The 27221-nt window shown below is 40.8% G+C and overlaps 1 protein-coding gene and 1 long non-coding RNA gene across 9 annotated transcripts in view; one reads left to right on the top strand and one right to left on the bottom strand.

Moving 5' to 3' along the window:
* Window positions 1–1102: 1102 nt before the first annotated feature.
* Window positions 1103–22865, bottom strand: LOC106003832. 4 transcript variants are annotated; one of them, XR_001176563.2, is made up of 5 exons: window positions 22685–22865; window positions 18442–18825; window positions 11530–11647; window positions 3167–3920; window positions 1103–3086 (listed from the first exon to the last, which is right to left on the bottom strand). It is a non-coding gene; the product is annotated as an uncharacterized LOC106003832 (long non-coding RNA). The 4 variants fall into 4 exon arrangements; XR_006609239.1 differs by lacking the exons at window positions 1103–3086; window positions 3167–3920 and adding an exon at window positions 8075–8872; XR_006609240.1 differs by lacking the exons at window positions 1103–3086; window positions 3167–3920 and adding an exon at window positions 8075–8872 and having other exon boundaries at window positions 22711–22865.
* A 200-nt stretch (window positions 22866–23065) lies between these two features.
* Window positions 23066–27221, top strand: part of ANKRD28 (ankyrin repeat domain 28) — a 211461-nt gene continuing 207305 nt past the window's right edge. For all 5 annotated transcript variants that reach the window (XM_013046349.2, XM_004773550.3, XM_004773552.3 and 2 more), the window contains exon 1: window positions 23066–23477. Coding sequence is in view for 1 of the 5 variants with exons in the window: in XM_004773550.3 (XP_004773607.1) it covers window positions 23451–23477 (27 nt within the window). In the remaining 4 variants the exon portion in view is untranslated. The remainder of the gene's footprint in view (window positions 23478–27221) is intronic.

The raw sequence follows: 27221 nt of genomic DNA, 5'->3' as shown, positions 1-27221 counted from the left end.
TTTTTTGTTTTGTTTTGTTTTTCTTTTCTTTCTTTCTTTTTTTTGACGTCTGTGAGGGTAGCATTCAGTTCTCCGAACCAATTGTTGATGTAGAAGCATGACCACCAGACAGGTGTTCTGCATTCTTGCTTGGTCTTCTGAAGCAGCTTGACCTTTTGCTCAAGGGAAGCACTTGGTTTGCCTGTGTGCTGCTTTACCAAGTAACTTCCCTAATGCGTTGATCCTTTCATTAGTTATTTATAGTCAAGTTTTGATTATCCACTAGGCAGGTTCCTGGCACGGTTTTCAGCCCTCTGTTTGCCTTTCTCACCTCCCACTGACACACACTTCTGCAGCTTGTAGCAACTTCGAATTTCCCCTGAGTCACAGCTCCTCTACCTTGGTGCCAGCTCAGCCACCCCTCCCCCAACGAGTCTACAAACCCAAACAACAGCTACCTACCTCTCCTCTCCGGATGAGGTCGCCAGAGAGGACGCTGGGACCCCTGGGCAGAGGGCCAGAGCTTCTGGGAAGGCTGGAGAAAGGTCAGTAAGCAGGGTGGTCGGAGCCCTCGGATAGCTTCCCATCACACTCCGCAGCATGGCATCATTTTGTTTGAAGTGTTATGTATTCCCAAGACACGGGACGCACCCTCCCCTCCTCGAATTCCTAAGTTGCAGGAGAGAATTCTTTCTCTTCTATCTGCACTCTGGGCCTCAGGGAGAGTGGCACTGGCACATTTTTATGCTGAGGGACAGCTTCTAGGTCTCCTGATACCTAAGCCAGAGCTGTTTCCATGTTACCTTAGAGCAGTGGTTCTCAGTCTCAGAAGTCTGATGCCTCGGTTCCAGAAATTCTGATTTTAACTGGTCTGGGGTTAGGCCTGAGCATTGGGCTTTTCAAACATCCCCCAAGTGATTCTAACGTGCGGCCAAGGCTGAGAACCACTGGCTGAGAGCCTCACTTGGCTAATAGTGATTGTGGATACTGCTCTTCAATGGCACAGCTGTGGCTCCACTGGGTTAGAATAAATGTTTGACTAGGAAGGGGGGGAAGACATACACACACATAGAACAATTCAGGAGCTGTTGTTCATTGCCAGGGACAACACTGCATTCACTCATTCAGTCAACAAACATTTATTGAGGGCTGCTACTAGAATGGGTAGATGCCAAAATGCATGGTAAAGTCACTACCCTCACTCGGTATCTCCCTGGGACCTAATAATTCCCTAGAAGAAGCCTTTTGGGCATGTTCTCTGGACCCCCATTACAAGGACAATCAATTCTAGCCCTTCCTCCTTCCTGGTTTATGCCCAATTAGTGACTCATAATTCCCCTGCACTTGCACATGACTTGACTGAACATATATAATCCTGGTGCCTATAGTCTCTGGTTGCTCTGCAGAGTACAGTTGCTTGAATTATGACAGTTATCTCTGCTAATAAAGTTCACTTTTTTACTGCAGAGTTATAAATACATATGCAGCTTGCATATTCGAGGAGGCATGTGGGAGGAAACGCTGAGCTGTGGGGCCCTTCTAGAACAGAAGCCACTCCCTGGAACCTGCACATACATAACTTTGCTGATACATTCCCCCCCCCCCCCACCAAGGCTCATCTTCAGGGCTTTCTTATAAAAAGGATTTACTGTAAAGAACCCTGGTGAGAAGATCAGAAATTAGCATCCTTGACATTTGCATTCTTTCCTCGGCCCCCAAATGGATTCACAGCATCCAGCTTCTCTTCTCCCAGGGGAAAATGGGTCCCACAGTCTCTGAGGAAACTGGAATGGCATTAAATGGGATGTGAAGCAACAGCCAAATGGGGATTAGGAAGAAGTAGGAAGAAGGGCAGCAGGAAGGTGTGGGGGGGGGGTGGGGGGGAGCTTGTAATTTTGTAAATTTGAACCATGCAAATAACGTTCATTAAATCTAGGAAATGCTCAGGGCATTGCTGGTAAGCCATATAAAGAAGCAGCAGACAAATGAATCTGGCCAGTTATCTGAAAGAGAGAGCTAATGGAGGCATTTTCTAGAAGGAACTTCAAGTTCTTACTGAATGCAGTAGCACTATACATTATCAATGTTTAGCTGACTATAATTTTATAATTTAGCCTGGAATTTGAACTGCTCGTAGGAGATTGTACCTTGTAGGTAATAATAGGTATGTATAGTGAATGTTATACAGCATTAAATATATATATATGTGTGTATATATATATATATGTGTATATATATATATATATATATATATATATGGCGAGCTACTTTGGTAACAAATATGTTTATTTGCAAAGAAAATTATGATTATGCTGAGACCCAGCATGGAACAGGCACCACTGGTTGTCTAACCAACAGTTTTTCCTTACTTTCCTTGCTCGTCAAACATGATTTGCGAGGGAGGAGGGTGGGTTTCAATGCTCCCTCAAGCAACATGTTGAGAGTGACTTTACCCTACCTGCAGGATCAAAGGGAAAGCCTAATGGTCCTCAATCAATCTCAGTGGACCATTCCCCTTTGCTGGAGCTACTTTAGGGTGGGTATGCTGGATTGTCTGCTTTCAATGTGGTCCACTATTCCCCTCTAAGTCTAGGACCCATGCATGCTCTCCAGAATCAGTCTCTGTCCTGTTCCGGGTCATTGCTCACAAGAGGAACTAGGCTCAGGATTTGCAAAGAGGGTGCTGTTCTTCCTCTAGAGATGATTGTAGCTGTATAGGTGGGTAGATGAGAGAGTCCCAGCAGCTTCCTAGCACAAATTTGAGGAATTACACACTTAGGTGTTTGAGGCTAAGGTTATTCGGGGTCAACTCCTCTGATCTTTAAGGAGAGAGTTTCTGAAGTCTGCTTCCCCGGCTTTCCCAGGAGTTGCATATGCCCCCAAATTCTATGTTAAGCCCCTCCAATCCAGAATACGTAGAGTGGCTTTAGTTTTCTATCTTGAACCCTGACTGATACCGTGGCCAGGGGTCCGTTGTGGCTGACAGGATGGAAGGCATTTCTTTCCTCCTGAGAAGCAGACTGTAGAAAAGACAGCCCCTATCTGCCTCTGGACAACGTGGCATTTGGATGTGATGCCTGGTACAGCTGTCACCATTTGTTGCCAGCCTGAAATAGAGCCAATATGCAAGTAAAAGGAGAGCCAAGAGAAATGTCCAGTGGGGGGGGGGGCTGAAGTCCCAACGCACCTGCAGCTGATGGTTTTCTAATTGGTGCAGACTTCTTCTTGAAGGAAGCAAATGTTAAGATGGTTTGACAGCAGATGCCATGTTTTCTGAGGATGAGACATTATATGGAGATTCACACCTGTTTTTCATCCCTTTCTTCTTACAGTCTTCCTCCACACCAAACAAATGAATACCCAGGTGATCTCTGTCTCAAATGTATAACACACCTTTGAAATACGTACCTGGATTATTGGTTTGCCCTGGCAGATGTGTCTACAATATTACTGCACCTTTTTTTTTCAGACTCTAGTTATACTTTAAAATAGACTTACACTGCCAAGGCATTAGTACAATCCATCGTTTTGAATTTGTTCTTATTCTACCTGTATACAGGCCGTCCTCACTTTGCATGCTAGTGCAGGAGCACAAAAATGACCAGGCAAGCTGAAAGTGTACAAAGCAATCTTGATAATTAACAGGAAAAATGACAACTGCCCCATAATATCTTTTTTCCAAAATATTGAAGACTTTCACTTACAAACGCATAGGGACATTTTAAAAATAGGAAAATTTACATTTACAAAGAGTGTTACTTAAAACATAGAAACATTAAATGTTTTATTTCTTTGAAGAATTCTATCAAGAGTAGTTTGAACAGCACTTACCTTCAGAGTGTCTTTCGTCTGCCTTGGCAAATTGTCATATCCATTCTAACTTTAGGTCTGCTTCCAACATTTTATCCTTTAAGCTTATGGTGAAATACCCTTGAGAGTTCCTTTAATATGAAAATATTGCCAGTGTCACTTCCTTCTTTTTGTCATGCCACTCATTGATGATAAACTTGCCTTCTGGTTACGTATCTAAGTTTCTTGAATTAGCTGCAGTATCAACATTCTCACTATAGAAATATATGTGTTATTTGCAACCCAAATAATTGTGATCTAGGAACTATTATTACTATTATTGTTGTGAAGTCCATACAGAAACTTCCTGGTGAGATCTAAATCAGTTATAGTAGTAGAACTTCAAGAGAACTATCTATAAACCTTGGGAGTTTGTCTCTGGAAAAGCAAAAAACACCAAAACAAAACAAAGCAAACAACCAAACAAAACATGTTCTATGAATTCTCCCATCCTAATGAGTATTGAATTCCTGAAAGCCCTCTTTCCCAGGGCTTTCCCAGGGCCACCACAAGGGATTGTTTTGGTTAGAACCTATCTACACTTCTGGAAAAAAGAAAAGAAGGGTGTGAAGCCAAGTTTTTACATGAGGAAAGCCAGCAGGACACAAAGAAAATTCATTTTGTGAACTCATTATCCATCCAGGCTAGCAATCATTGGAGTCTTACGGGTCGAGTGGCAGGACCTCCCTGGGTCACTGTGTCAAAAAGGACTTTGAGACTATGTCTAGGCTCAATAGAAAAGAGTATTGCAATTGACTAGCAATGTCTATCATGGTTAAGAGAGAAGAGAGTTGAGGGCACATGCTCTGTACAGGCCATTCCTGCTCTAGGGGCTGCCTCTTAGTAAGGTCAGAGATTCAAGTTTGCCAGCATATGAAAATGTATTTGATACCTGAGGAATGAACTTGTGCCAACCAAATTCATAAGAAACTGATACATAAATCAGAAAGACCATTTATTGGCTAGATTTAGGAAGACAATCATGAATGTGCACATGTTATTAAATGGGAACTTGAATGTTATAATGAAGGAACTTGACCTTTGGAGTCAGGCAGACCTAGTTTTGTACCATGGCTGCAATTCTCCATTGCTACATAGCTCCTTTATAGCGTTCTGTTGATAAGGACACTGATGCTGTGTCTGGAGTTAGTAGGAAAAAAAAATGTCCTGGTTAATTGACTACGTCTGAAACAGTCAAGATCAGGAAAGTGGGAGTGGCTATTATTGGCATATATTGTTATACGTTCTATTTTTTTACAATGAATGCATGTTCTCCCAATAATAAAGTCTATTTTCTAGAATTAAAAACCTGCTTTGTGAACGAGAATATAAAAAATGTTTGCTACATGATTTGTACGGCTATTGCTACATTGCTACATTGAGCCATCTTCACAGTATAAACACGAATGACACATAAATAAGAAATGACAGCTTGTGGTTCTGGACACCCACTCTCCTGCTCAGAGCTGGAGAAAAAATGGTCACATAGCCATTCTCCATTTTATATACACCTTAGAGATCAGTACTGACTGATAGAAATAGAATGCAAGCCATCCATGTGAACTACATAGGTTATTTTAAATTTTCTAATAGCCATATGAAAAAGAAGAAGAGAAACAAACTTGCTTTTACAAAAATTCTACCAGTTTTATTACCCATATACCTTGTGTTCCACACCCTCAATTTCAGAGGATAGTTTTTACATTTAGGTATTGTGGCATCTCTAGTTGAGGACTGTTATCTTAGAGGAGACTGGGGGCCTTAGACTTCTCTAGTCTGCACTTCCTGCTGGATGGTAGATGGCAGCTGCCCAGCCTGACATTTGTGGTTCTCTCTGTGGAGCACTGGTCTCTCCACAACCACCACTGTCAGGCCCTCAGCCAAGCTAAACTATTTTTCTACCTTGGATTCTTTCAAATTTCTCCTATAATCATAATTTTTTAAAAAGATTTTATTTATTTATTTGACAGACAGAGATCACAAATAGGCAGAGAGGCAGGCAGAGAGAGAGAGGAGGAAGCAGGCTCCCTGCTGAGCAGAGAGCCCGACGATCCCAGGACCCTGGGATCATGACCTGAGCTGAAGGCAGAGGCTTTAACCCACTGAGCCACCCAGGTGCCCCCATAATTTTTTTTTAACTTGGAGAAAAGAGCAGGCTCCTTTTCCTTCTTTAAACTGCGTTTCTGGAATCCCTTACTGCTCTTCTCTAAACCAGTGGCTCCATACTTGAGTGAGCATCAGCATCACCAGGAGGGTTTGTTAAATTACTGGCCCAGCTCAAGAGTTTCGGATTCAGTAGGTCCAAGGTGGGGCTGGAGCATTTGCATTGCTAACAGCTCCCAGGGGATGGCAATGCAACTGGTCCAGGAACCATACTTTGGGAACCACACTTTGAGAACCACTGATCTGTATCTTTCATGTCAGTGGAGGAAGGAGCTGAGAAGCTTTGGGTATTTGAAAGTGAAAGAATTTTTGGAAAGTGAAAAGCATCAGGTTACAACTTTCCTCCAAAATAAGTCAACCCCAATTCTGTTATTTCCCTGAAGCAGCATCTTAGAGTGATCTAACACCTCCTCTTCTGAGATTTCTCCCCCAGTATCCCACTAGAGGCAAAGCAACTGGGCTTCTCCCTTTCGCAGACCTCTGCTACAGCCCTCTATTGTTCCCTGGTGTGGTCAGCATCTGGGCATGCATGTCGACAGACACTCATGGGCAGCAGGGCTGGACACTTCTTCTGACAAGCTGCACCCTCTCCCTAACACCAGGACCTCTCATAAAACTCTCCCGGCCGAAGAGTACTGAATGATTGAGTGAATGAAGGATACATATTTGGAGAACAAGAAGAGAACTAGTCACATGTTACTTAAAATTTTCCTAAGCATCATAGATAACAATGACACAAGGAATTGTTAAAAACCTAAACCAAAACAACAGAAACACTTGGACCTTCTGAGAACTCATTATGTTTTTAGTATCACATGGTGTCTCTCACAAAGAGTTCTAAATACCTAGCATTGCTTTATAGAATGACTTCTAATTAACATAGATGCTGTTACTCGGCGTGATGGACCTAAGGTGTGTTATTTTGAAGAAAATGGATTCATTGCCCTTAAACACTGGGTTCTCAGAGGGCTTTAAAAAAAAAAACTTTTTATTTTGGAACTTCAAATATTTATAAAGACAAAGAGGACAATACAATGAAACTTCGTGAACCAATCGTCTAGATTCAGTAATATTAACTCTTGGCCAATCTTGTTTAATCTATAACTTCACCCATTTCAACAATACATGTAGTTTTTTGAAGGAAAACCCAGTGTCATATCAGTTCATACATGAAAAGTTTCAGTGTGCATCTCTAATATACAAAGATTATTTGAAGGACATAGCAACACTATCATTATCACATTTAAATAATAAATCTTTAACATCAAGTATTTACCAGTGTTTAAATTTTCCATTGTCTCATAAACTTCTTCAGTTTACTCAGACAACTTGTAGTCAAGTTGTATTGTTGTATTCAGAATACAAATAGGTTCATAAATTGTCATTGGTTGATAAGCACTTAAGTCCCTCTTTTTAATTGCTAGGTTCTCATTCTTTCCTTTTTGGGTTTTTAAAAAAATTATTTAAAGATTTTATTTATTTATTTATTTGACAGAGAGAGATCACAAGTAGATGGAGAGGCAGGCAGAGAGAGAGAGAGGGAAGCAGGCTCCCTGCTGAGCAGAGAGCCTGATGCGGGACTCGATCCCAGGACCCTGAGATCATGACCTGAGCTGAAAGCACCGGCTTAACCCACTGAGCCACCCAGGCACCCTAAAAAATTATTTTTATTAACATATAATATATTATTTGCCCCAGCAGTACAGGTCTGTGAATCGTCAGGCTTACACACTTCACAGCACTCACCATAGCACATACCCTCCCCAATGTCCATAACCCCATCACCCTCTCCCTACACCCCCCACCCAACCCCCCAGCATCCCTTAGTATGTTTTGTAAGATTAGGAGTCTCTTACGGTTTGGGATTTAAAAAAAGATTTTGGTTGAAGAAAGTGGGTTGGTTGTTTTATAAGGTTTCCCACAGATTGGAGTTAGAAGATTATATTCTTATTGTACCATTTACCTTATTCCTTCTCTCCCTCTGTAGGTAATAATTTCTTTTGCAAATTTTATATTTTATCCTTTCATTAAAAAAAGTTAAAAAGTAGCATACCTTACACACTTTTTCTCTGCCTTCCTTTTTTTTTTTTTTAGCTCAATGTTACATGCTGTTGATTACTCCACCATACTTTGCAGAGGAATCCCTCATTCCTTTTTTATGGCTGCATATTACTCCCCCGTGTGGATGTTACATATCTTATTCAGCCAGTCCCCTACTGCTAGATGATTGATCTGTTTGAAATTTGTTGCTTCTACAAACAGTGCTGCAATAAATAGCTAATACCTCTTTCTCTATTTTTGCTAGGGTATCTTTGGAATAGATTTCTAGAAGGGAAACTGCTAAAACAAAGAATAACTATATCTGTAAATTTCTAGAAATTGCAGAAGCTCTGCTTTTAAATGCAATGTGTTTCTAGAAGTTTTGTTACCAAATGGATACTGACACAGATCCTATTTTAGTTATCTCTTTCTACATAACGAATAACTTCCACAAGTAGTGGCTTAAAACAATAGCATTTATTATTTCTCATGGGGCTCCTCAAGGATGGTTTATCTCTGCTCCATTTGGTTGGCTGGGACAGTTTGGCTGGCACTGGAGAATCCATATGATTTTATTCATGTTCTGTGCCTCAGCTGTAGTGAGTGGGATGGTTGGACACTGGCTGGGTTTCTCTCTTTCTCCAGGTCTCACATTATCCAGAATCCCAGGATTCCAAGCTTCTTAAACATGGTGTCTAAATCCTGAGATAGTAAAACTGGAAACTGCAAGGTCTCTTAAGGTGTAGTCCCAGACTCATATAACATTACTTCCATAATCTACAGGCCAAGGCAAATCTCATGGTCAACCAGATTCAAAGGGAAGGGAAACAAACCCCACATCCTGTGGGAGGAACAACATAAATAAATAGAGATGAAAGAACTGTTAATGACCATCTTTCAGGCAATCTACCACAGATCCCAACTGCATATATGCGTTATATAAACCAAAAACTCATGCCCTATTCTTATCTACTTCAGTATCAGCAGAATCTGTGGAAAGAGTCCATAAAGGTGGTGAGAAATGAAACACCTCTTTATGTTGCAGTGTTAAGTGGGGGTGATGGTAAAACTCAAGGGAACCCAAAGAGGAAAAAACATCTATTAAGGAAAAGGGAGAAAGTCTTGCTTTGAGGTGCTTGATCACCTATCTAGAACATAAATAGTCAATAGCTATTGTATTCATTCATTCTTTTTGTGTTTATTCAAGGACACTGTTTCAGGTTCAAAGACTACAGTGGTGAACATAAGAGACAATGTCCTAGCTCTTGGAGTACTTAACTTTCTAGATTGGGAAATGCAGAACAGGGTAAAGGATAGAAAGGTAAGAGAATATCCTACCCTTGAAGAAGTTACAGTGTCCAGTAGTTGAAAGTGGGGATGATAAGTAATTGTGACCTAGCTAGAACCACACAGAGATAATGGAAGACAAATACAACAAAGAGGTACAGACAATTTGGAGGAAAGGAGGGGGTTTGGAGGAAACTGGAGGAAAGGAGGGATCACTGTGGTGTGGGGAAGTCAGGGAACACTGTACAGTGGGAGGGAGGCACGGTGGGGACCAGAGTCCTCTTCTGTGTAATGACTGGGATGGTTGGACACTGGCTGGGTTTCTCTCTTTCTCCAGGTCTCACATTATCCAGAATCCCAGAATTCCAAGCTTCTTAAGCATGGTGTCTAAATATGACATACTGGCAAGTCCCAGTTCTCACCAAAATGGCTTCCCTCCATGATGGCCTCCTACTACTTGCTAAGAGAAAGGCAAAATGGGGTTTTAAAACTGATTGATCTGGTAGGTAATGCAGTTCTATATAAAATATCATATTATTCAAAGGCCAGAACTGGAGTCCTATGACAGATATTCAAGGCATAGTTCTCGCTGTCAGATCTGCATGTTCTCCCTTGGTGATCTCACTCAGCTACGTGGCTTTACATAGTATCTAAATGCCAATGACTCACAAAAGGATATCTTCAGCTCTGACATCTTGCCATACTCACATACCAACCGTTTAATCTACATACTCATTTGGAAGTCTGATAAGCTTCACATGGCCAAAATGGAATGCTTGATTTTTCCCTGGAAAAATGCTGCTCCTCCCCTGTTTTCCCTATCTGTTAGTGGCATCACCAGGACCAAGTTACTTAAGCCAAAATACTGGAGTCTGTCTTGACTTCTTTCTCTCTTTCTTACACTCCACATCCAACCCCTCACCTTGTCCTGCGGTTCTACCTTCAGGATGGATCTCAAATTCAACTACTCTATGCCTCTTCTCTGATGCCAAGCCACCATCACGTCTCATGTCCTAACCCATCACCTGCCTCCTCTCATGTTCCCCTCAGTCTATTACCCACACAGATACCAGAGCAAACTTTTCAAAGTGAAAGTCAGGTCATATAATATCTCTGACTAAAACCCTCCAAGGGGTTACCACAGCAATTAAATTAAAATTCAGACTCCTAGCCTTGGCTTACAAGGTCCTACATTATTCTAGCCCTGACTCTTGCTTCAGCCTCACCTCCTGTCACACTGACCCACCCTTACAGCTCTCCAGCCACAATGACCCTTTTATGTTTCTTAAACATGAGGAACTTGTGGCTTTCTTGGGAACTTTACATTGCTTTCCCTGCCCTCTTTTTTGGACGGCTGAAAATGCTTCATTTTTTAGGTCTCAGTTCAGATGGCACCTCTGTAGAGATACCTCTCCTATTTAAAGGAACCCACAGTTAAATTTCACTGATCAAGGGGTGCCTGGGTATCTCAGTCATTTAGGAATCTGCCTTCAGCTCACTTCATGATCCCAGAGCCCTGGGATCGAGCCCTGAATCAGGCTCCCTGCTCAGTGGGGAGTCTGCTTTTCCTTCGCCTCTCCCCCGTTTGTGCTATCAAATAAATAAAATCTTTTTTAAAAAAATTCACTAATCAAGGCACAGAGGGTACAATGATGAATAATAAAGTACTAGCTCTTATAAAACTTTCATTCTAAATGGAGAGAATGCAGAACATGGTAAGGGACATACTGTTTTATATTCAGGGATATACTATTTTATATTCTCCATAGCATTGATCATACACTGAAAAATACCTTATTCATCTTCCTATTTATGTCCATCCCTCACTCCATTCAGTATACATTGGCAAAGGGAGATAGGATAGGGCCCTTGGCTGTCTTGCTCTCCACAGTATTTCCAGCTCTTATAAAGGTGCTTACCATATAGTGGTTCTCAATGAGCATTTGTTAACTATATGACTGAATGTGTTTGCACCTATTAAAAATTATAAAAGTAACATTACAGTTATAAAGGAAGAATTGGTTAGAGAGGAAAACCTGTTTATAGCCCCTTTATTCTAATTACATCCTTCTAAATCTTGATTTCTAATCCCACCCCAGCATTATGTGGATGTCAAGGGTTATTGGACCCATTCATTACATCTGCCACCAGTGAAATGCATGTCAGCCTAATTACTCCAGAGTGACATACATTTCCTAGAGGGCAACATACCTCTTTGCTTCCTGTAAAAACGTGTTCTTTCAGGGCTGTGTTAAACATTGGTGCTCCAGTTATGGTTTCTGAGTCCTTTCTTTGTTCTTTGACATACACAATCATGATCTAGCCAGAACTAAATAGAGATAGTGAAAAGACAAACAGAACTTTATGTAAGTGAAGGAAACAAACATAGATTGGGACATCTACTCTGTACCCCGTAAGATCTAACACTAACAACAATGAACCTGACTTAATAGTCTGATGCTGAACAAATTATATAGTCACTCATGGTTCAATGTCCGCTTTCTGTAACATCTGAATAATAGTGCTTATTCTTCCAAACTTCCTTGTGAAATGTGCATTGTTTTATATCATAGAACTATGGAATGTTAGGCCCTTGGGCATCTTGGGAATCATCTAATCAGTATCCAAATGCAGAAACTGAAGCCTGGGGAGGGTAAGCAGTTTACCTAAGCCCACAGCTAACTATTGGCGTGCCTGGAATTAGAACTCAGATCTTCTGACTCTTAGACCAGTGAGGTTGTTTTGACCTTACCATACTGCAATATCCACTATTTAGCTTTCCATGGGCGTCTGTATTATCTTCAAGTTAGCTTACACAATTCTCCAGGATCATGATAACTTGTTTCTCTCACAGTGCTTACTTGTTCATATAAAAATATGTTCTTAAAAATAAAGAAGAGTCTGTCCATAACACTTGCTACCCCCTCCCTGATGTGATCATCTCGAACTTTCCAGTTGTTTCCCCTGATTCATTGAAAACTTCAGCCCTTTGCTCGCTGTCGTTTTTTCCATGTGACTCCATTTATTCTTGGTGATTTCAACAATCTCCTAAATGAACTACATGATATTCTGACCACTTCATTTACTGAACTCACCTTTCATGAGATTTTTCTCTACCCCACCCCAGCCATCCGTTTTCATGCTCAGATATTTGTTCCCCTCTTGTTTTCTAGTTCACTTATTCTAATACCCTGACTCCAACCATTCTTTGACCCCATCAAGCTCTGATCCTTTGGCTCTATTCATGTTTCATGGTTCTTCCTGCCCGCCCTCTCTTCTTCATCCAGCCCAGAATCCCTGGTCCATCACTGTAATCAGTCTTTTGTGTATATCCACAACTCCACTGCCATTTTCTTTCTCCACCACTTGCTCGGAAAAACTCCAAACCTGCTTCAAGTCATCTCTCTATCCATCTTGTCCCTACACCCAAGCAGTGGAATGAACCTGGTTAAAATAGTCATAACTTGCAGTATTTAAATTTAGGATTATAAATTAGAGGAGGGCCCTCAGTAGAGCCCAGTAATTATTCATTTCCTTGGTTAATAATCCACTCTCATTCTTCTAGACTTTATGTTTACTTAAATTCCACATTCTCAAATGTCCAGTCCTCACTCTTACCTGATATTCTCACCCACTGATACACTGGGAAAAAAAATTAAATTAAGCAAAAGAGAGACTGGCTCTTTTCCAGTAATCTTAGCTTCTCCACTTCCCCAACATCCATGCCCTAAAATGAATGAATTGTCCATGCTATTAAGGCTAAACTCTGTTAAGATATAGTTCTTCATGTGTCTCTCACATCTGTTTTGATTCAGATTGTCTTATCAAGGATATTTGTAGAGTGAATAGCCTTGGAAGATAGATAGTGTCTTCCTTTGGAGCAAACAGTAGGGATGCTTACTGTCCATTTATAATAAAAATAATGTCTTTTTCTGAAGCAAAAGACAGGCAGGCATGTAAAAGACTCAGGTTCACTAAACTCAGATTTTCTTACTTGTACAACCCACTCCATGTGCAGGCATTACCTGGCCCTCTTCCTACACTGCTCTGTGGGAATTGAGGTTCAGGAAATTGATGCAATAAAACTCTGATCTCTGGCTACTGCTATTGCTGTGAGAAATGAAATCCTTTGTTTCTGACCCAGGAGTCTCATGTTTTTTTTTGCATCCATGAAATTATGAGAGGCTAACTTGTTAGAATGCAAGTTGGATAAAAATCTCAGACATTTCAGAGTTCCTGGCACTTTCTACTTCTGAATTGCATCTCATTTCCTCTTGCCTTTTCAAGGATTTTGCTCCTATGGGTTATCTGCTCCCTCTTTTGCATTGTTAATTTTTCCCTTTTCACTGTATCATTCCCCAGCCTATACAGGTGATGTAATATCTACCACCTTAAAAGACAAAAACAGCTCCCCTTAGGCTTCTCATTTCTCTTCATCTACTGTTCCATTTCTCTGCTGCCTTTTAGAACAAGACTCCTTCAAAAAGTCCCCTTTATTCCCTTTCTCCACCTCTTCACTTTTCATTCCCTTCTCACTCCAATCAGATTTTTAATTATACCATTTTCCAGAACACTTCCAAAAGTTGTCCACAACCTTCATGGGGTTTAATCCAATTTTTCTAAAAAATCCAATTTCTCTTTTTATTGGACTTTAGCAGCCACCAACCAGTTAACCACTTTCTCTTTCTTGAAATACATTCTCAGTTTCTGGTTTTTCTTACGCCATTTAATATCAGTTGCTGACTCTTCCTACTCTACAGAAAGACTATGTGGGTTTTGCCTTTATTCCATTAATAGCATACATTAATTGATTTTCAGATGTTAAACTAACTTTGCATTCCTGGAATAAATCCAACTTGAGAATGGTATATTCTTCTTCTTCTTCTTCTCTCTCTTTTTTTAAAAGTTGTTTGATTCGATTTGGTAATATCTTATTAAGGCTTTTTGCATCTTTCTTCACAAGGGATATTGGTCTGAAGTCTTTTCTTGTGATGTCTGCCTGGCTTTGGTAGTACAGGGTAGTACAGGGTAGTACAGGTCTCATAAAATAAGTTGGGAAGTGTTCTTTTTCTCAAAGAATTTGTGAAGGATTGGTCTTATATCTCATTTAAACACTTGATAGATTCACCAGGGACACCATCTGGGTCTGGCTTTTGTTAGCAAAATTTTATTATTTTATCTTATTTTAATCTTTTACACGATTTTATTTATTTGTCAGAGAGAGAGCACACAAGCAGGGAGGGCAGCAGGCAGAGGGAGAAGCAGGCTCCCCACTGAGCAAGGAGCCTCATGTGGGACTTGATCCTAAGACCCTGGGATCATGACTGGAGCCTAAGGCAGATGCTCAGCTGACTGAGTCACCTAGTTGTCCCTGTTAGTGAGATTTTAAATTTCATACTCTCTCTCTTGCTCTCACACTGTGTCAAATAAATACAAGTCTTTAAGAAAAAAAATTACTAATTCAATATCTTTACTTGTCAAAGGTTTATGCAGATATTTTGTTTCTTCTTGAGTCAGTTTCGGTTACTTGTGTACTTCTAGAAATTGTTCCATTTTATCTAAGTTGTTTAATTTATTGGCATTCAGCTGTTGAATGGCATTCCTTTATAATCCTTTTAATTCCTGTAGAGTTGGTAGTGATACCCTTTCTTTCATGATTTTAGTAATTAGTGTCTTTTCTCTTATTTTCTTGGTTAGTCTAGTTAAAGGTTTGTCAATTTTATCGATCTTTTCAAAGAATCAACTTTTTAAAAAAGTTTCTCTATCATTTTTCCGCTAGAATATTTATTAGCTCATTCATTCTGTTTGCTTTGTGTTTAGCTTGCTCTTTGCTATCCCATTTCTTAATGGGGAATCTTTGGTTTTTAATTTTTCAAAATCTTATATAGGCATCTTAAGTTATGCATTTCTCTTTAAGCACTGCTTTATTTTTTTAAGAAAGAGAGAGTGTGTGCATATGTGTGCAAGTGGGGGGAGGGGCAGAGGGAAAGAATCTTCATGAAGATGCCCCACTGAGTCTGGAGCCCCACGTGGGCATGATCCCACAGTCTATGAGATCAGGACCCCAGCTGAAACCAGGAGTCAGTTGCACAACTGACTGAGCCATCCAGGTGCCTGTAAGCACTGCTTTAGATATATGCCATGAATTTTGATTAACTTCCCTCATGATTTCTTCTTTGACTCATCGGTTATTTAGAAGTATGTTTCTTAATTTCCAACTATTTGTTGTTTTCTCAGGTATCTTTCTGTTACAGATATCTAATTCCACTGTGGTTACGGGACCTACTTTGTGTAATTTCAATATTCAATTTTCTGTATTTTACTGGGACTTGTTTTGGGCTATAGTATATGGTTTATCCTGGAGAATGTTCCATACACACTTGAAAAGAAATGTGTATTCTATAGTTCTTGGGTGGAGTGTTTTATAAATATTAAGACAAGTTGGTTGGTAGTGTTCTTTTTTTTAAAAGATTTTATTTACTTATTTGATAGAAATTACAAGTAGTCAGAGAGGTAGACAGGGAGAGAGGAGAAGCAGGCTCCCTGCTGAGCAGAGTCCAGAGCAGGGTTCGATCCCAGGACCCTAAGACTATGTCCTGAGCTGAAGGCAGAGGCTTAACCCACTGAGCCACCCAGGTACTCCTGGTTGGTAGTGTTCTTAAAGCCTTCTATAGTTGTTCTATCAACTATTGAAAGTGGTATATTGAAATCTCTATTGTCTAGTTCTCCTTTCATTTTTGCCAGTTTTTGTGTCATACATTTTGGGGAGTTGGTTCTTTGAGATATATATATATATATCTCTGTTATATCTTCTAGATGTGTTGACCACTTATCAAAAATGTTTCCAGTAATACACCTTAAAGTTTGTATGATATTAACATAGCCACTCTAGGCTTCTTATTATTACTGTTTACATACTGTACCTTTTATACTTTGCTTTCAATCTACTCCTATCTTTGAACTCAGGTATGTCTCTTGTAGGTCTGTGACAGAGTTGGGTCTTGCTGTTTTATTCTGTCTGATAGTATCTGCCTTTTGAGTAGCATGTTTTGTGCAGTCATACTTAATGTACTTATTGTACACTCAGAATTTCTCTTTGCTGGTTAGTTATTTTCTGTATGTCTCTTTTTTTATTAGAGAGAGAGAGAGAGACCATGAGCATCCACAAGTTGGGGAAGGAGGGCCAGAGGGAGAGGGAGAGAGAGAGAATCTTAAGCAGGCTTCACACCAGTGCAGAGCTCAACTGGGCAATCCATCTCATGACCCTGAGATCATGACCTGAGCTGAAGCCAAGAGTTGGTCCCTCAACCAACCGAGCCACCCAGATGCCTGGATGTTTCTCATATCTTTTTTATTCCACTGAAGTAATGGAGTCATGAAGCACTAATATATTTGAAAATAACTTAAACAATTTCTCACTAAACAAAATATGCAGAGCATAGAAAAATAGAAGAAATGACTTGTACTTCTGTCATTCAACCACAACTTTATTTAATATTGTGGTATATTTTTTTCCAGTCTTTTAAACCTTTTTCTATTCAGATTTTTGTTTTTTTCTTTACATAGTTTATTTATGCACACAATTGTATATCTATAGTTTATGCAGTCTATTATATCAATTTCCTATGTATTTCAGCCATGGAGCAGCCATCACCAACAGAGAGATATCTGAAGCAATGAAGCAGAGATCCCTTTGTAAGAGCTTTTGACCAAATGAAGTCATTCTGAATGGCCTTATTAAAATAACCACACTTGCAAAAACTGCGTATGTCAGAGGCTTGGTTTGGAAGACAAGGTGTCCGAGAAGCACCTGGTGCATCAAGTCCTGGTTGTACATTTGGTTTTTAGCTTCCTACTTTCTGACACAAAACAAAGGAAAGGCATTTTCTCCTGTACACTTGGTAAAACCCTGTAAAATGGCTGGACTAATTTTCTTGGAGGAATGGTATCTATTTTTTACTATTGATTATGGGTTGTATGTGTGTGTACATATAATCTCACATAATATTAAGCTTATTGATTCCTTGGTATTCTAACCTTTTTTCTACTTGTTTATTAGTTTTTGATGATGCACTTGTCAATTTTTCTGTGTAGTTCCATTAAACTTTGCTCTATTTAGTTAAGTGAACATAGGTTCATGATTGTATCACAACTGTAGGATAGTTCCTTTTAAAAATTACTACATGTATGAAAGTCGGAGGTTCAAAGATGATCAGATAATATTACTACACGTTACCTCTTTATCTCTATCAATCCTTCTTGTTTAAAATTGTTATGTTGGATATTAATGTTATTAGATGAATCATTTTTTGGTTAGTATTTTCTTGGTAGTTCTTTAAAAAAAAATTGCCTTTCTCCAAATGTTTTCGTGATATATTCCAACCATGGTTTGCAAATAGCACATGGTTTGGTTTCTTCTTTAAAAACCCAACCTAAATGTGGTTTTTCACTGTTTTTTTTTTTTTTAATGATATAAACCATTTTTTTTTATTGTGACTAATAACACTTGGACTTCTCTCTAGAATCTCATTTCCTATGTATCCTTTTCTTTTTCTTTTTCTTCTTTTTTGCCTGCTAATTCAGTAAATAAGTTTTCTCTAGGTATTTTTTCCCCCTCAAACAATTTGGAAGTTAGGCAACCTATTTTTCTAATTTTGATGAATACCCTTCAATGTTTAATGTGTATATCAGTAACAAACTGTCATTTTCAAGGCTGCCACAATCTTTTTTTTATTTTTTAAGATTTTTACTTATTTATTTGACAGGGAGAGAGAGAAAGAGAGCACAAGCAGGGGGAGTGGCAGGCAGAGGGAGAAGCAGGCTTCCCACTGAGCAAGGACCCTGATGTGGGGCTGGATCCCAGAACCCTGGGATCATGACCTGAGTTGAAGGCAGACACTTAACAGTCTGAGCCACCCAGGCATACCTCCCATAATCTTTTAAATAGCCCTTCTATTTTTAGGATAGTTCTCTGGTTATAAATCTCACTTTCCCGGTATAAATTTTGGAACTCAGATTTCCTGTCTCCATTGCAACCAGGATCCAGACCTATGACATAGGCTCTGCTAAGCAGAAGCACCTGTGGAAATGTGAAGATTATGAGAATACAAGCTCTATACACACCTTCCATTTTCCTGGTACAGGTAAAGGTAGAAGAGGCATCCAGACTGTAAAGGTGGCATCGGTTGTAAGATCAAAGTTCTGACACAGAATTGGCTGATAGCAGGAACAGATGAAGGAAAGCTGAGTTCATGGCATTTGGTGTTGATGGGAATAGCAGCAGTTTCTTTATCATGTCAGTTCTGTTGCACGGTTTAGGGTATTTTTTTTCTGGCACTTTAATCCAAGCCTTCCCGTTTGTTTGTTTGTTTGTTTAGCTTACCCAATGACCCTGGAGCTGCTGAACATCAATTTAAGAAATTCTTGCTTGCAGTGTGTTGTTTGCAACAAGGAATTTTAACCAATATCATAACTTGTCAAAGTCTAAACTTAAGGTATATTTCACTCCTGAGGAAAAGAAATCAAGTCTTTAATTCAGAATTCTCTTCTACCATCATTTACCATATTTTTAAGGGTTAATACATTATTTTATGTTTAAGAGAGGGAGAGAGAGAGAGAAAGATAGGAGGGGAAGAGGAAGAGAGAGAATCTTAGGCAGGCTTCATGCCCAGTGTGGGGCCTGATGCAGAGCTCAATCTCACCACCCTGAGATCATGACTGGAGCCAAAATCAAGAGTTGGATGCTCAATTGACTGAGTCACCGATGCTCCCCATTAGGGGCTAATATTTTAATATTACCTGGTTTTAAACTCCCAAATACTGATATGTAATAAAATATTACTGATTTAGGTTAGTTGAGATATTTGCTCATTTGTTTATCCTTTCTTTTCCCATCTTACTTATTCTTTTTGGGTTCAGCCTTTTTGTTATTGGAGCAAATTCTTTAGTACCTTTCAATGAACACCTCTGACTATTAAATTTAAAAATGTGTTTATTTTGTTCTTCCTCCTGAAAGATAGTTTAGCTAGGTATAGAATTCTAGTTTCTCTGTTATGGACTCTCAATACTTTGAAGATATTTTCCATTGTCTTCTGTCACTTATTGTTGGTTATAAATCTGCTGACAGGTCATTCCTGTCAACATGACTCATTTCCTGTCAAAAAGACTATCACTCCTTTTAGGATACTTTGATTTTTCTCAGTGGTAACTTTTAACATTTTCCTATTGCATTTGGTATTCTGTAATTTCACTAGTAGGTACAGACCTTAGTTTTAAAAATTTCTTCTGCTTGAGCCTTGCCATTTTCCTTTGGTTTGATAACTCATGGTTTTCTTCAGGTCTGAACAATTTTCACACATTTTCTCTTTGGATATTGCCTCACCATATTCTATTTTCTCTCCTCTAGAAACTCTTTTAGATGTACATTGGGCCTTCCATTTCTATCTTCCAGGTTTCTGAACTTATCTTTGCTGCTTTAGCAGTTTATTATATGCATTTTCCATATAATTCAGTCTCTTTATAAAAATCATTTTTATAATATAAAGATTATCTGGCTCAAAAGTGATCAGTAGTGTATTTCCTACCACATTAGTTACTCTCCTGGCTTTCAAGGCTCTCATGCATCCAGGCCCTGGCATTAGTTAGGTAACTATGGGCACACAACTTTTCTGGGTCCCAATTTCCCAACATAGTGATTACTGAGATTATTGAAAAACTCAAATAAGGTAAAGCATTTAAGGTGCTGACAAAGGCCCAACACATAGCAGCATACTAAATAAAACTTAGTGTGGTTGCATAGCTCATAGCAATTTCCCCAGTGTTCACATCTGTATAACATCTATCCTCCTCCCATTTTTAGATATGAATTCTGAATGGAAGCTGTTACCAGTTCTAAGACCTTGCTTCTTTGGTTGAAATGACTGGCCAAGGCATGGTCAGATGAGTCTAAACCAACTGATTAGTCATTCCTTGAGACTTAAAATTTTGTTTCCTTTATGACAGCAGAGTACTTAAATTTAAGTAGAGCTGCTGGCTGTAGTAAGAGAAAATGAAAATGACATTTAGAAAAGGGAGTACAGGAGACGGGGGATAGATGGGAGAGAGATTTACAGACACCACTCAAGCTCTTGGTCTCATTAGCTTTGATAATATGGGACTTTTCAATACCATAGATTCCTTTAATATTTGAATATTTTATAATAGGGAAAAATAATTTATAATAAAGATTTTGAAAGATTTTTATCAGATTTTGAACAAGAATCTTAACTTCATTTTACTGCTCAGTTACATAGATTTTTATTCCCGCTTTCCAGAATGATTGTTATTCTTTCTCCAGCTATGGAAATGTAGCTGTAGTACATTATATTTGAACAGTCCTTCAGAGTTCCCACAGCCTTTCATGTCATTATCTTATTTGATTGTCATTATCTTATTTCATGTCATTATCTTATAGTGAGGTGAGTGGGCCAGGTAATGTTAAGCTTAGTTTTTACAAATCATGATATTACGACCCAAGTTACATGTTGTTCAGGATGGAGAAGGTGAGAACTGAAATAGGTATTAAGCATTCCTTACCAAGAGAGCTCAGAGCTTACTATTTGGACGGTTGTGAGAGATGGTACATTATAAAACATTTTCATTAATTATTGTTAATTAGGATTTTCAGAAGAGCCCTGAAAAGTTTCATTAGCTCAATCATAAGACCTATTAAAATGCACTCAAGTCCACAATTTAAAATCATTCTTCCCAACGCACTTATCTTTCCCCAAAAGTTAATCTTTGCCATGTTCTGAATCAAGTTCCTGTTGTGCTTTTAAACTCTAGAACTTCAACCTTGAGAAGATATTATTGGGGGTGGAGTGGGAGAGAAGGGGGTGTATTATTCCTGGCTAGACATCCAGTGCTTAACAGGTTCAGATATAAATGAGCATAAATTCCTGCACCCCTTAACTAAGATAGAACTCTATATTGGCTATAGCACATGGCTAATTATTTACAAAGTAATCACAAAGTACTGGAGCAATATTATCACAACACCCTTGTTTTGGAGAACTCAAATGCTTTCACAACTTAACTCATTTTACCCTCACTGAATCCACAAGGAGAGGCTAGATGACAAGTATTTGCTGAAGTTTTTGAAGTAGAGTTACTAAAGATAATGCAAAGCAAGCATGGTTTAGCTTCCTTTTTAGCCTCAGCATGATTGTACCTGTTATGAGAATCTTTCCATTTCACGTAGAAAACACAATTTATGAGGAGGATTGTTTCAATTTTAGATAAATTGTTTCTATGGAATCAAGGCATAAATGTGTCAAATACTGGAAGGATCATACTATTAGTTAATCAGCAGTGTTTTTCACTTTGCACTCTAAAGATAAGCCTTTTGTTTTAAGCACAGTATTATAATAAACTGACAGTCCTGGCGTAGCTCCCCTTTTCTCCTGACTGCCATTAGACTAAAATCGATCCTCTAAATAAAGTCTGTCCCAAGAGACACAATTGATGTAGGGAAAAGGGGACTTTTTTAAGCCGAGCCTGACGTCACACATTTGTGCTCTAACCATCTGTACCTTTTATTAACCAGGGGCTGGAGCCGCCCAGGCGGACAGACATATGCGCACAACAGCCTTCTCCCACACAAGCCTGGAATGGCAACAGTGTGCGGCTGCCTTAGAAAGAAAAGCCGTTTCAGAACTCCGGGGTGGCATGGGGGTGTGTGTGGCAGGGTGAGGGAATCATTTTTTTTTTTTTTCTCTTCTTCTCCATCCAAGGATGCTATTTATTGGAAATCCAGCACATCTTTTATTTTTTAAATTAATTTCTCTCGAGTGGGAGGCAAAATCCTTTAGATGCGAAGGAAGAAAAGGGAAAAAATGCAAGTCGGCAGGAGGATTTTGGAGAATTGCAGCCTTGCTTCGGATTGGGACTACAGGCAGAGAAAGACTCCGGCGTCCACAACCTGTTTGGCTGCAAAGATGCCGCCGTTCCGCCCCGAGTGCAGCATCGCCCCCCTCCCCTCCCCTCTGCCCCGGCCCTCGGCCCGGTTGCTGCCCCCGGGACGGCAGCAGTCCCCTCGCGTCACCTCTCACACCCTGCGGTGACTAGTCCACCCAAGTCCGGAGGGGCGTGTGCTGGGGAGGAGCGCTCATTCTCCTTCGACGCGAGAGACCCGGGCAGTTCACGCTCCCGCACAGTCCCCTCCTTCTGGCCTTGCCCACAGCCCCCGGGAGAGCAGTAGCCTCCCTGTGACCGTCTCTTCATCCTCCACAAGCCCAGAGGCGCATTCTCACTGTCCCTCCACGTGCGCGTCGGGTTCGCCCCTCTCCTTTCGCCGCTCCCAGGAAGGCAGCAGCCACCAGGTGCCCACCTCTCACGCCCCTTCCGGCCCCTCACCCAGTTCCTTCATCCTCTTCTAGCTTTGGGGAGAGTCCACACTCCACCTCCACGTGCGAACCCAGGGCCGTTACCCGGCTTGCACAGGCCCCCCACCTCCAGCCCAGGCTCCGCCCACGGCGCCCCGGGCACGCGCCCAGGAGTACCTGGCCACCCCTCCCCCTGCTCGGCTCCGCTCCCCTCCCTCCTCCCCCGCCCCACACGCAGCAGCTCGCAGCCCACCCCTCGCAGCTTCCTTCCCTCCGCCCCCTCCCTCCCCAGGAGATGGGGGGGGCACGAACGAGCGCGGTGGCGTGGCCAATGGGCGCTTGGCTTACTCTGGCCTCTCCCCCGCGCGGCCGCCAATCGCGGCAGGCGGTGGTGGTAATATTGTGGAGTGGAGTTTGGATGCCGCCGCTGCCGCGGGTTGGAACGGCGCGGCCGCGGGGGCTGCCAGGGTATTTCGGGAAGGGGGCGTGAGGAGGCGGCGGCGGCGGCGGCTGTGGCAGCAGCAGCGTGTGTAGGCAGCGGAGAGAAAGAGAAAGAAAGGAAAGAAGAGGGCGGGGGAGTACTCAGAGGAGGAGGCGGGACCGACCGGGCTCCTCACCTCTCGGTAGCGGCGGCGGGCGGCTCGGGAGGCGGCACCGCCCCCTGCCCGCGGACTCTTCAACGCAGTCGGCCGCCGACCTGCGGACCCCGGGCAGCGGCCGAAGCGACGGGGGCGGACGCGGTGGGCCGGGGTGGCGGTCGAGGCGACCGCCATGGCGTTCCTCAAACTCCGTGACCAGGTAGGTGAGGAGCGGCGGGGCGGGATCGCGCGACGGGGGAGGAAGGAAGGGAGGGCGGCGGGCCAGCGGTGTGGGCCGCCTGGACTCCTGCCCGGCTGGGTGGGTGCGAGGGAGGCGGGGTGCCGCCCCGGGGACTGGCGCGCGGAGACCGGGCCGGGGACCGCGGCCGACCCGCCTGTCAGCTGAGCACCGGCCGTGTGAAGCCCACGTGCAGCGGGGGGGCTCGCCGCGGTCTCCGGTCGCCGCCGCGTGAGGGGCGGGTCCCTTGCTGGCCGCCTCGGCGTCGGCGTCCGTCTCACTGCCGGGTATGCGCCTCCTTTCCTACCAGGTGAGGCTCGGGCCTAACAGGTGGCTTCTCGCTGCGGGGCGGGAGCGGTGCTGGCGGCCGTGACCTTAGGTCACGACCTTGCGCGCCTGTTTGCTTCCCTGGTTAGTTGCAGGCACACTGTCTTGGGGTAAAAGGCGGCAGATTCTGCTTCGAGACTAGTTATTCAGCTTTCAAGTTCCCAGACTTGTTTTCTTTTGACGTCTTGTGCACCATCTTGGTTACTTTTCTTGACTTAGCAAGAGCTGGTCAAAGAATACCTGAAGTGCTGAAAAGAGTAGTGACTGATTTGGACGGAAAATAATTTTGTCTAGGGACGAAATCACAGCTGTATCAGAATGATTTGTACCTCTGAATATGTGGAAAGATGGATAAAAAGACTTTCAGGCGATGCAGAGGCTTCTAAACATTTGTATCTCTTCTTTAAGGAAAGGGAAATGAACGTGTGAAATTTGCCGAGTGGCAGTAGACGTAATAGTGCTGAGAATTTATTTTTGCCATTTGTTTTGTTTTGTACGTAAGATATTAGGCAGCTTTGAAGGGGAAGTAACTTGCATACATTGGGAAACTATTCTTAAAGTGAGTACTCCTTTTGTGAAAACAATGGGGGAAAATTGAGATATCTTTAATATCGTCTCTTAGTGACTGTTGTGCCTTAAATTCTGAATCTTGGTATCATCAGTTCTTATTTCATAAGTGAATTTCATTTTCTGTTTAGGCCGTTGGCTTAATTTATGTATCATTAGTTATCAGGAAGGTTTTAGCTGGTGTTAACATCCTCAGGCATGATACTTTGAAAAATCTCTACTGTTCAGTGAAGTTTGTACATTGTATTTCAGATAATAGAACCGCATTGTTCAAAATCATAGCCACTAGCCTACATGTGGCAACTTAAATTTTAATAATTAAAATCAAATAAAAGTGCTCAGTAGCCACATGTGGTTATTGACTATGGAATTGGACAGCACAAATACGGAACATTTTTATCATCAGAAAGTTCTATGGGACAGGACTGTTAAAAAAAACAACATGTAACACAACTAATTCCTGCTAATTTCTATATAGTCAACTCACATATTTTTAAAGGTGTAAAACTCAAGATCTGGATTCTTTAATCTTTATCAGTCTAATGGCACTTTGTGCTTCCATTAGTAATAGTTGAGGTAATGATTGATTTTTGTTTTGTTTCTAGTCCTACACTTTTGAAAAAGTTATTTTTGCAATTTGGATCATAGTGTGCATTAGGAATTTGGTGAACTTTTTGGAGACCATCCCTTTTTATTCACCATCAAGTTTAAGCAGAAGCAAGATTATGGTTTCAATTGGACATAAAATCCAATTGCACTTTTGCATTTGTGTATTTAGGAATTGCAATTATAAAGGAATTGTGAGGCTACTCCAATTTTATATAATATCTATTGATACTCAGTGGTTGCGATGATAATGTAAAATGTCACCTGTAAACTTAAGGATACTTGGGCAAGTTGAGAGGCATGGCTCAGAGAGGGAGGAACATTGAAGTTTACTTCTGAACTACTAAGTAATGGACTCATCTGGTCTCTCTTTTGGAAGACTTTGAGAAATGAGTTTGGTTTGTCTATTTCAAAGGGAATAGCTGCTTTTAGATGTTATCTTGTATGTTGATATTTTATTGACTATTGGAAATGGTGATAAAAATGAAATGCAATACAAATAGTATTTTAATCTTTCCTATCTATAGGAAAAGCAGTTCTGCGAGGTGAGTTATTTTATCTGGCAGAAAGGAAGAGAAAATGTGGATAAATACACAGAATTTTAAAGCTGGAAGGTTCTTAATGTAGCATTTAACTCAGTCTGCATTTACACTTGGAATAGGTTATAGTTCAAGCTACTTTTTTTCTGTTATTGCCATATTCATCTTGTGTTTTTTTTTTTCTTTATAGCTCTGTAAATGCAGCCTAATATGTAGAACCTATTAATGGGTAGGAGTTGGTCTTTGTCTATGTGTCAGGTGGGTTCTAGATAAAATATAAAATCAGTGAGTAAACCAATTTGATTTCATATCCAACAAGTAATCTGGATAATACAGCTTTCCCCCTTTCTGTGACAACACCTAATACTGGGGTAAGAATAGGATTGAGTTTTCAGTTGAACATAAAATCTAATTGCACCTTTGCATTCATGAATCGGAATTATGAAGTAATTGTGATGCTTCTCTGGTTTTATGTGGTATGTGAAATGTCACCTGTAAACTTGAGGATACATGGACAAGGACTCAGACTAGTGCACTACTTTTTTTTTTTTTTTTTAAGATTTTATTTACTTGACAGAGACACAGCCAACGAGAGAACACAAGCAGGAGGAGTGGGAGAGGGAGAAGCAGGCTTCCTCAGGGAGTCGGATGCGGGGATCAAACCCAGGACCCTGGGATTGTGACCTGAGCCGAAGGCAGATGCTTAACGACTGAGCCACCCAGGCTCCCTTACTTTTGTTAATAGGTGAAAATAACTTTTAATTGTAATTGAGGTGAAAATTATTTTTCTGTTTGTAGGACTAGAAACATGAACCTTTCCCTTGATTTCGGCCCCTCCCATTACAGTGTTTATACAGCCTGAATCTCTGACAGTTGGAGGATTTTATTCAATAGGTATCACATGCAGATTTTTATCTTTACAGTTAGTAAAAATGTAATTGTATGATCACATTTAAATTTTTAAAATTCTATTTTTAGTTTTATTGAGATTATTGATATATAAGGTATACAGTGTGATGATATCATACATGTATATAAAGCAAAATGATTACCACAATAAGATTAGTTGACACTACCAGGGGTGCGTGGGTGGTTTAGTCAGGTTGGTTTAGTTGGTTAAGTGTCTGACTCTTGATTTTGGTCAGGTCATGATCTCAGGCTCGTGGGATTGAGCCTCACATCAGTCTCTGTGCTCAGTGCATAGTCTTCTTATCCCTCTCCCTCAGCTCTTTCCCCTGCTCACCTGCATGCAGGCTTGCTCTCTCTCTAACTCTAAAATAAATCTTAAAAAAAAAAAAAAAGGCTAGTTGACACTACCATCCCTTCACACAATTACTGTGTGTGTGTATGTGTGTGTGTGTGTGTGTGTGTGTGTAGATAACATTTAAGATCTACTTTAACAACTTTGAAATATACACACACACACACATATATGAAACACAGTATTATTAATTATTGTTACCATGCTGTACATTAGATCCCTGGAACTTATTTATAGTTGGAAATTTGTACCTTTTGGCCAATTGCATAATTATATTTTAATTTATCAGCAGTGATTCATAGTATACCCTGATAAGAAAGAAAAGACTGTTCAGGATGTGTAAGGTAACAAACTCACAACTGGAAAGCTAAATGGCAATTGGTACTTGGCTTTAGTATCTAGAAGACAGTAGGGAGAGATGGAGAT

Source organism: Mustela putorius, unplaced genomic scaffold, assembly GCF_011764305.1.
Source record: "Mustela putorius furo isolate JIRA1106 unplaced genomic scaffold, ASM1176430v1.1 tig00003834_pilon_pilon_pilon, whole genome shotgun sequence".
Lineage (NCBI taxonomy): Eukaryota > Metazoa > Chordata > Mammalia > Carnivora > Mustelidae > Mustela > Mustela putorius.
This window is presented reverse-complemented; position numbering and strand designations above follow the sequence as displayed.